We start from the raw sequence: 9,728 nt of genomic DNA on the forward strand, positions 1-9,728 counted from the left end.
GCGCCATCGCTCAAGGAGCCACTCGTGAAATGAGTATTTATCAAGCAAAATAACGTTCCGATGCATTTATCTTCACCATCGAAATAATTGACTGATCGTTAATTCTTTCTCGTGTCGCGCACGAGTAAGTGTATATGAGACGATCGATTTAACGGCTAGCCAAGAAGCAGCCTCTCGTCGGGCCTTTCCCGCACTCTTTTCACGACAACTTTTCTTTTCATCATATTCTAATGGCGTTGATGCGTTGTCGCGTGCAGGAGAACGTGTTCTCGGAGAAGCTGTGGAAGGCAAAGGTGCGGGACATTCTCGAGAGTTACCAGAAGAAGGTGGTGTCGGCCATAAAAAATGGATACGACGGCGTGGAGGAAAATAAGTGGACTTTCGCGGGCGCCTTTCTGTATTCCCTCACTGTGATAACGACCATCGGTGAGTCTCTCCCCTCGTCCCACTCTCCGTAGAGTATAAACATACCTGCGTATATATACGTGTGTATTCTCTTCTTTTTTTCGAAGCTCACCGTCTTCAATTCCGCCTTAAATCTCATTTGCTTTAATTCATCGATCTACTTTAATTTCTTAATTCACTTTAATTCCCCGAAATTAAACGAACGAACGGCGGAGCCGCCACCGGTATATCCGCGTTTGTCTCTCTAGACGGATAAGACAGTGCGGGAAACGCGGAGGGCAAATATCAGGGAAACGCTTGAAAAATGTAGACAATTTACTCTGCTGCCGGGTACTTCGCACTAAACACAGCGCTCTTATTTGCGCTCTTAATGCCCGGCTAATGCCCACTTTTCTCGTCGTGACTGATAAATCTCCTTAAAGGCTCTCTCTTGTCCCCCGACTATGAGGATACGTCTCGAGAGCTCGGAGATAAAGAGGAGCGGCCGTGAGATTTCGGATTTCGGTAATCAAGTTCACGAGTTATCTTCCCGATAGCCGGGAAGCTATAACTCGTAACGCGCTTGAGAGCTCTTTGTTCGAGCGAGTGAAAATTACTCGGCGAGTAGTAATTGCTTGTAATACGCGGCACAAATTCGATATCCCCTTTATTGTCGAGCGAAGAGAGAGAGAAAAAGAGAGAAAGAGATATCGTCTATAATCTCATCGCGATACATTTGGATGAATGATTTTTTTTTTTTTTATACATACGCGTGTGTATCTAGCACATATAAATGAACATTGAGGACAGCGTGACGCAATGTGGTAAGAACAGTCCGGGTGGAAATTCAAGTTCGCGATACACATACTCAAATAAGCAGGTATGCCTGAAAATAGGAGCAGATTTAAATTGTAAAAACGGGCAGGTCTAGTGTGGAAAAATATGTACATAAATCTTGCGCCGCCAGAGATATCAGCTGAGGCAAGGGATTGATAAAATAGAGAGAGAGAGAAAAAGAGAGAGAGAGAGAGAGAGTGAAAAGAGAAGAGGAAGAATAGTTAGGAAGAGGGTGGCGATGGAAATACATTCGTTAAATTCCGATTCGTTCGTCATTTATATCCATTTATTAATTCTCTTTTATTCGCTGGTATATTCGGCGATTTTAGTATCCGGTTCGGTTCCCTGCTGTTCGGAACAAGTAATCGAAGTCTTTCGAATGTACAAAATTAATAATCACTCCGCTGGGTTAAAAGCCCCCGGTTTAGAGCTTTTCTAATAATCAGGTCGACGAAGGAGGAAGGGAGGGAGAGGGAGAGAGAAAGAAAGCGGGCGCAGAGCCGTTCTATTTCGTGCCGATTGCAGAACAAGTTTCTCGGAGTTGATGGTGAATTTTCGATGTCACACACAGAGTAACGTAGTTGATATTCTTTTTGTGTGTCAACTTTTATCGAGCTAATAAAAATCTATTTCTGTCTTTTGATTTTTCCAATTAGCAAATCCGATTTTATTCTTTCATTTCTATTTTTGATGTACGTAATGCCGCAGTTGGAATATCTTTTTGTTAATCTCGACGATTAAGCTAATGGAATTCTAATCTATCGATTCGTAAAAGTACGTGCCAACTTAAAAATCTCTTCATTCGGCCAAATGTCGAAAAAATACGCCAATCGCTTGCATCGTCGGGTGACTCAACGCAGAGACGAATTTTTGTCAGTGCGCGGTGGAAACGAACTCGTCGAGAATCCACGGATTTTCACCCTCGGAAAGTCATTTTTCTCGCGGATCGACGAGGATAATTAAGATCGCCCGGACGTAATGAGCCGGCCACAAAAGCGGACGAGATGGACTTCCCGTCATCGGTCATCATCGATTTTCGTAAGCACATTTGCCGCGGTGCTCGCCTCTCACGTTCTGTCTTTCTCTCTCTCTCTCTCTCCCTCTCGGATTGATGCACCAAAAGAGATCGAGTTACCGCGTCGAACGGAAGGATCGACGTGAAACGACAGACAGTTACCGGTATCCAGGCCACGAGTAGTATCCTGAGACGTGGAATTTATCATTTTCCGGCGCCGTACGATCTCACAGCAGCAATGAAAGGGTAAAGTGATATTAATGACTTTAACGTGATGGCGGCTTTGTTCTCGAGGTTATGCGTGCTGCACCGTCTCGGTATGTGTGTGTACGCGCACGTGAGTGTGTGTAGAGTATAAATCATGATTACGCGGCAAAATTACGCGAAAGGAATTGCGCAATTTATGAAGGCACCGCATAAATTAGAAATACGTAAAAGTAGCTGCTGCGGCCGATCGTATCGGCGCGTGTTCAGCATTTTTTTTTTCTCCTTTTTACAGCCAGGGTACGTTATAAATAATTAAACATCGGTATTTTAATATGAATGCCGCACGCTCAATGTTACTCGGACTGGCGGACAGAAATTAATAGCACAACAGCGCTGTAATAATTTAATAACTAAAATAATAAATAATTATAATATCATTAACCGCGTAATTAAGCACTGATAATTCGTATGAATTTATATGACTTCGCTAGTCGCACGCGTACACACACATATGTCCTCCCAAAAAGTTCATCCCGTTGATGATCGTCGATACTTACGTTATGACTGCTATTTAAATAGTTCTCGCGTGAATCAATGCTGAAGACGCGCGCGTGTGTGTATATACGTGTGAAAGAAATTTATTAGAAATCGATGATCGGTCGGCTATTTTCAGTCCGAATTTAACACTTCGGATATCGTCCTTTGTCTCAGCGCATGTAATCAGCGCAACGCAAAGCGAGGTTTCGAATTAACATAAATTAATTAATGGTACGAGATATGTTCGATATACCGACGCTTTATGCGAGATTGCAATCATAAATCGATGAACTGCGCGTTAGTCAATTAATACTAAACTGTCACGTTACCCCAATCGACAACGTTGCGACATTTAATAAATACATTAATTAATTTCTCTTTTGATTTCGATGATGTACACCATCTCCCGTCCTGTCCACACACGTCTATCTATCTGTTTAGCTATCTATCTCATTTCCTCTCTTTGCCCCTCGTTACCTTTGCTCGCCTATATTATCGATTTTAACGAGCTCGCGTCCAAACCCAACGAGGCTTCAATCGGACAGACATAATGATCTGAAAATAAACAACCGATAAATGATCGGCTTTCATCAGATATTTAATTACCGCGAGGTCTCCCATCTGCCATGACGAAAGTCGCGTCGATACTCGCGTTTCCCCGCTCCCCTTCCCGATATCTTCGCGGAATCGAGTCGCCGTCGAAAATTACCCGTCGCGCGCGTCCACGCCGAGCCGACGAATCCGCAGTGAGGGTGGATCCGGGACTTGTTGGTTAGGCCGGAAATTAATTAACACGTCGTCGATCGCTCGATCTCACGGAAAAGCCACCCCGCGGAGACTCGCTCGCTTCGTCCGTTCGTCGGCAATTAATTTCTTCAGCGCGTCGCGCATCGTTAGGCTTAAGGTAGTTAACTCACCTCTAATAGTCGAAATATTCGCGTTCGCAGGACGTCCCAGGATGATGCATACCCCAATCGGCGGCCGACGCGATGAAAAGTGGGCGAATCGCCGAAATAAATGAATGCAAATGCTAATTATCTCATTCGTTAATTATCCTTCGCTACGTGTGCTTTATGTGCCTTCCCACGGTAAAGTATCGTCGCACCGATTTGCGGAGGCCGAAATATATGCGCGGGCGTAGTCAACCAAATATGCTTAGCTCCCGGCAGACTGTACTTTCGTTAAACATATTTACTTCTCATTGTGCCAACTCCTTTAACTTCGGCCCGGCGTGACAGCGAATTAACATAAAGAAACTCTCGGGCGGAACACGTTACGCCGTCGGCGTAAATTTCAACGTAGCGCCGGTTCTGCTGCTACCCACTCATTTCCGGTTCGCGTCTACGCCTGCGATATGCGCCAGAATTTTCCCCCGCGAGGAAGAACATCGGTTCCCGTTTATAAAGCTCGCGCCGTCGTTTAATGCCGATTGAATATTCTCGATAGATCACGGATTGGGAAGAGGCGCATCAACGGACGACGGCGTCGTCGTCTCGCTGAGTGCTCCTCGAACATGCCGAAAAATCGGGTCAATGCCATTGAATTGGTAATCGATCGACTTATGCATATTCCGCCCGCGAATTTCGCGAAAACGCTGACGAAGGTCGCGCGTCGTTACGGCGGATCGTCGAGCGCGGTCGATACGCGGGCTTTCACGGCGTAAAAGCTCCCGCCCCGTCGCCGAGCCGCGCCGAGCGTAATCGGAACGCGGCACGATTACACTTAATTTCTCGCATTGTTCCTCGGCCGGCGTTCTCCTGCGCGTTCGATTTCCGTTTTCCGCTTTAATCCGCACGCCCGAATTCACACGAGGCGGTAACAAAAATATCGCGGAATACTTTAATCCAATCGCGACGCGTTTAAATAAATTTACGTAAATCCGGGCGCGCTCGTGTCGCCGCGCGCGCGCGAGGCGATCGTGAAAATACGCGCATATTAACGCGGCTTTTATCGCGATTCTTCGGGCCGTCCTCGTTGTTATAGCAAATCGTTATTGTTAATGATAAGCAGTAATGTTTTCAATTAAAAATGAAGGACGAGCGGGCGAATGGAAATGTTGAACTCCGCGTTAACGCCGCGCCACCCGTCCGAAACTGGAAGGATCAATGGAATCACGTACCGTTTGTATATCTCGATATTTCATCGGCGTTTAATCTATCTTAATTCTTCATTTCGCTCAGCGTAATGTATTCATTATTGAATAATACTGAGACGATATTCAGATAGTCGAATGTTAAAATTATTCTGAAGCGAATCCTTTATTAAGACTCAATATATGGGAGGGACGATCAATCTGCGTCATCAGGGTAGGAAATCGTGTCACACCTTGAAATTCCATATTGATACTTCCAATTCGACGGCGGGATTTATCTGGAGTGAAAATTATGACGCGAAAAATGTACCCGGTTGCGATGATATTCGAGTGACGAGGATTCTTCGTGGCCTCGGCGTAAATGATGTGACACGATGTGCGGATGGGAAGTCCGATCGCGGCGGCACGGAAACGGATGAGAACTCCGTTCGGAAATACCGTAGATCCGTTCTCTTTTTCACGTAATGGAATACCGACACACGTCGCCGGCATCGGGAATCCCTTCTTATCGCGCCCGCCCGGTTACGCGACACTCTTGGGATGCAAGCGAATGCGGGAGGATATAGAGAATTTAATTAACAGTTCAAATAGAAAGCAGTTTACCGTCAATAATACGGTCCCGTTTAGAGTTAATCGCCAGACATTTAGCCAGACGTTATAACGAAGCCACGCTTGCCTGACTACGGCTGTCAATCATCGTACGAGAACCTGTTACTCGACACTACGCGAAGGAAAAAAGGAATTTTTCTGGATTTGGTAAATGTATTTGTTTAATTTGTTTAACACAAACAACGTAATTCAATGGGAATGGAGAATACCGGGAATTTCTCATCGCGCGAGGCGCAAAGTTTCGCGCGTCTTCCGTTTGGAAAACTCCGACATGTCTGCGCGCAATCCCCGTGTAATTAATCATTCTTCCCGAATGATAGTTCAGGTGTAATTTCGAGACTTGGGGCAATGTTACGCAACTAACGCCGAGTGACGCGACGAGTGCGAGAAACTCGCTCTTGGCTGATGTTGGCTGCGGTTGCGAGTTCTCGCTCGAGAATTGTTTATAAATTAACGCTCCACCGCGGCGATCTCTCTCTCTCTCTCTCTCTCTCGCTCAATAGCGGCGATTTCCCCGAACAAAGTAAATTCGCGAAGCCACTCAGCTTCCCTCTTTACGAAAACCGCCTTCGTTTACGCATCTTCTTCCCTTTTCTTTTTTTGCCAGAGTGAAACTCGCGCGGCGGGGAACGAGCGGTGGGATTAACGGGCGCGCGAACTTTTCGGCAGGGCCGGCGAGACCTTTTAATTAATTCCGGGGGCTCTTCTCGAGATCCCCGACGCGGAGGCGCGCGACCGACTCCGCTTTATTCCGAGCGTGATTACGGGCCGGTATCAACGTGAAAGGGTCGGCACGGCCGGGATCGATTCCACCGAGCCCAACTTGGACAACGAGTCGGCGGTGGTGGTGATGCGCGTCAGAATTCAGCGATGCGAAATTTCGACCGATCGTCGAGGGGTTCGTTACCGCAGGGGGAATGCGCGAAATTCGGTGCTCGCGGTCGCATATGCGGAGCGAATCGCCCGATATCGCGACCGGGGATAATTTTTTCTCATCATTAGCGCGCACGCGGAAATAAAGCGAGTTATTTGACGTTATTCGTCGTCCCGCATTCATATCTCCCCACCGGCTGGCATTGGAATTCTAAGTGTGTTATTATCACACTTGCTTATGCACGTGATTTTGCCGCTGCTACTTTTTCATCTCCTTCATTTCCCTTCGTACGTTTAAATCGCAATGCGCGTGTGTTATATTCTGACGTGTACACGGAAAAGAAGAATTATATAAGCAAGAATATCATAATTTTCTTAGAAGACTTTCAGTCTTGATTTGATTGAACTTATTTTGATGCAGGTACCACTTGAGCTCAATTCGGGACGAAAAATCTTCTAAGAAGGTTATAATATTCTTACTCATACACGAGAATATCTATTCTTGATTTGAGATTAATTTCTTTCCCGTATATAAATATACTAACGCGTTGAGTGCCGCGAGAGTCAGTCAGTGACAGGCATTGTGATATTATCGCGTTCTGTTAAATTACGTATAACGTATAATTAATTGCATCTGTAAAGTAGAAACTGTACGGCTGATAAAGAACTAACAAGGTAAAAGATTTATGTACCCTTTGTGTAAATTATATTTATCAGATTTATTTTATAATTTTAATTATATCATTTTACTGATTATTATTTTAATTATATAATTATATAATTTTAATTGTATTATTTTACTTATTATTATTTTAATTATATTTATTTCATAGGAAACAAGGTAATCCCCTGAATCATGTTTATTCACACTTTAGTGATTTAATTATCAGATAGACGTTTGTACGATCAATGGTAAGCAGCTCGGCACTCAACGTGTTGAATTAACACCTGTGTTGCAATTTAAACAGTAAGAAATGTGTGTAAAAAAAAATTTCAGCCAAATCACACGCTTATGCGTGTGACAGTGACGCACTTAGAGTGTGCCCGGTAAAAGACACGGATGTTCCGACGGGTCTCAGAAGAAGAGATTACTTAGCAGTTTTTGCGGAACGTGATCCTTGAAAAAGTATGTTTTTCGTGACGCGGAAAATGTCAGAGAGGTGTGTAATTCGTCCCCTGCTTCTACGTAAATATTTAAAAATTGCGCAGGCTTGAAATCTCCTTGAATATCCTTCCGGGAGATATTAATATCGAAATGAGATATTAAAAGTTTGAAGAAATCTCAAAAATTCGGATATTACGCGAGAGATTCTCGCGACGCAGCCTTGCCTCGCGGCAGTCAGTTACACGCCGCTCCGTACATTTCTCGTGTACTCCTCTTTGTACACCTTCCTTTAATCTTAATGCTATTAAGGCTCGAAAGCACAGCCAATTAAAATAAGCCGTCGACTAATTTGTTTAAAGGATGTCGGGGGGGATTCTTTGAAACAGGTGGCGGCGTGCGAGCGAAACTCCCGCGAGGAGCTGCGGCTGCAATTAGCGTTAGTCGCTCGAAAGACGGCATATCGAACCTCTTATTTCTAATTAGCGTCAATTTAGCGCGCGACGTATCCGCCATTAACATATCCGCTGGTGTCGCGCGATGTCACGAGCAAAACTGAGCAAAACCACTCGATCGCTCTCGATCGAGTGGTGTTCCTGCGGCTCGATTTAAATGAATGATCGATTCAATTGAACGATAAGAAGAGGATAATAAGAAACGGGGCGAGTGCAACGCGTCCTCACGCTCGGCTCGTCGTAAGTTTCGGCGCGCAATAGCCGCGGAGCGACGTCGCGAAGTTGCAACGGCTGTAACGTAATACCGATGTAAATCAAGCGCGACAGCGATTGTCCGACGGCGGCGATACGGCGGCAGCCGGCATAATTAATTTTCAGGGGGAATCATTTCGCCGTTAACTTCTTGACAAGCCGATAAATTGATGCCACGACAAATCCACCGGCGATTAATCCTCGCGGTAATTGATCTCCGCGTCGACGGTGGGTGTAACGCGGACGGCGCGATAACGACGATTACGAAGAGAGGACGTGGGCGACGATGACGACGACGACGATGACGACGACGGGCAAATAACGCGTCTCCCGCGCCGTACGAGAGAGGCGTATCGGTTTCCGTATTTTTGGTTAATCGCCAATAATTCTCTGGCCGACGGCCCGCACGACCGGACCCTCCAATGTCCCTGATACGTCGCACACGTGATACCTGTTACGTGCGTGGAAAAACTTCCGGACACTTCGGGGACCCGGAACGCTTTGACACCGCCGTTCTAATTAATCATCCTCTGTATCGATCATCCGCGTCTCAGAGTCATAAAAATAAACCTCGGCGGGAGGGGGATTTGGTTCGCGCGCGTTCATTCTCTTTTTTTTTTATCGTCAATTTGATGTCTCAAATTTTGGATTTTAAATTGATGAAATCTCGACCTTCGATCTCCGACGTCTGAATTTACAATTCTTCTTCCACTTAACCTTTTTCATTTTAAGATTGCACACGGAGTCGGGGTTATCCACGAGTCGGTCCCCTTTCGCCGAACTGCTCACACTTTTGCTGACGTTGTTTGAAATTTTGCAGTGTTCGCTGAGTAAATAAAGAGGAACGAGCGGAGCGGAGGTGACGAAGCCTGGTGAAAAAATGATACCGCTATAATTTCATTCGGAGCTATCCGCGTTAACTGATTTACATTAATTTACGATTTTTAACTTTCGTCCTCCGTCCGAAATTACGGCGGTAATTGAGCGTGTTTCGCGCATCGCTTGAGCACAGGTTGAACCGCCGTGAATGGAAACGAACGAGATGACGAGTGCATATATCATGTTAATTTATGTCGCGGCGTGTTGCAGTAAATCATCGTGCGAGCGAAAGAGGATAAAATCGAGAGACCTCGGCTGCCAAAATTGTCAGTTAGTGAAAATGATAAACATCGCTGGTGGGGCACCGCTGATGGGGTGCATCAGCGTGCGCGGTTATCAGTGTGCCTCTCGGTATTATTATGTACACCGCTAAAACTAAATGCACATCGCGTCCAACGTGCATTTAGCGCGAGAGCTTTTGCGCGCGAACGGCTTGAAAATATTTCCCATTCGTCGCATACCCCCCGCCACCCCCCCCCCCCCCCC

At 45.7% G+C, this 9,728-nt stretch overlaps 2 protein-coding genes across 7 annotated transcripts in view; one reads left to right on the top strand and one right to left on the bottom strand.

Annotated features, from left to right (window-relative positions):
* The window catches only part of LOC106746745 (collagen alpha-1(III) chain-like), a 60,856-nt gene that overhangs the window by 19,907 nt on the left and 31,221 nt on the right, over positions 1-9,728 (bottom strand). The gene's annotated exons all lie outside the window — the stretch shown is intronic.
* LOC106746744 (two pore potassium channel protein sup-9) overlaps positions 1-9,728 on the top strand; it is a 67,908-nt gene that overhangs the window by 12,657 nt on the left and 45,523 nt on the right. For all 6 annotated transcript variants that reach the window (XM_014623689.1, XM_014623690.1, XM_014623688.1 and 3 more), the window contains one exon: positions 258-426. In XM_014623689.1, coding sequence (XP_014479175.1) covers positions 258-426 — 169 coding nt within the window. The remainder of the gene's footprint in view (positions 1-257; positions 427-9,728) is intronic.

The sequence above is a fragment of the Dinoponera quadriceps genome, unplaced genomic scaffold (genome assembly GCF_001313825.1).
Source record: "Dinoponera quadriceps isolate SergipeBrazil2010 unplaced genomic scaffold, ASM131382v1 scaffold1565, whole genome shotgun sequence".
Classification (NCBI taxonomy): Eukaryota; Metazoa; Arthropoda; class Insecta; order Hymenoptera; family Formicidae; genus Dinoponera; species Dinoponera quadriceps.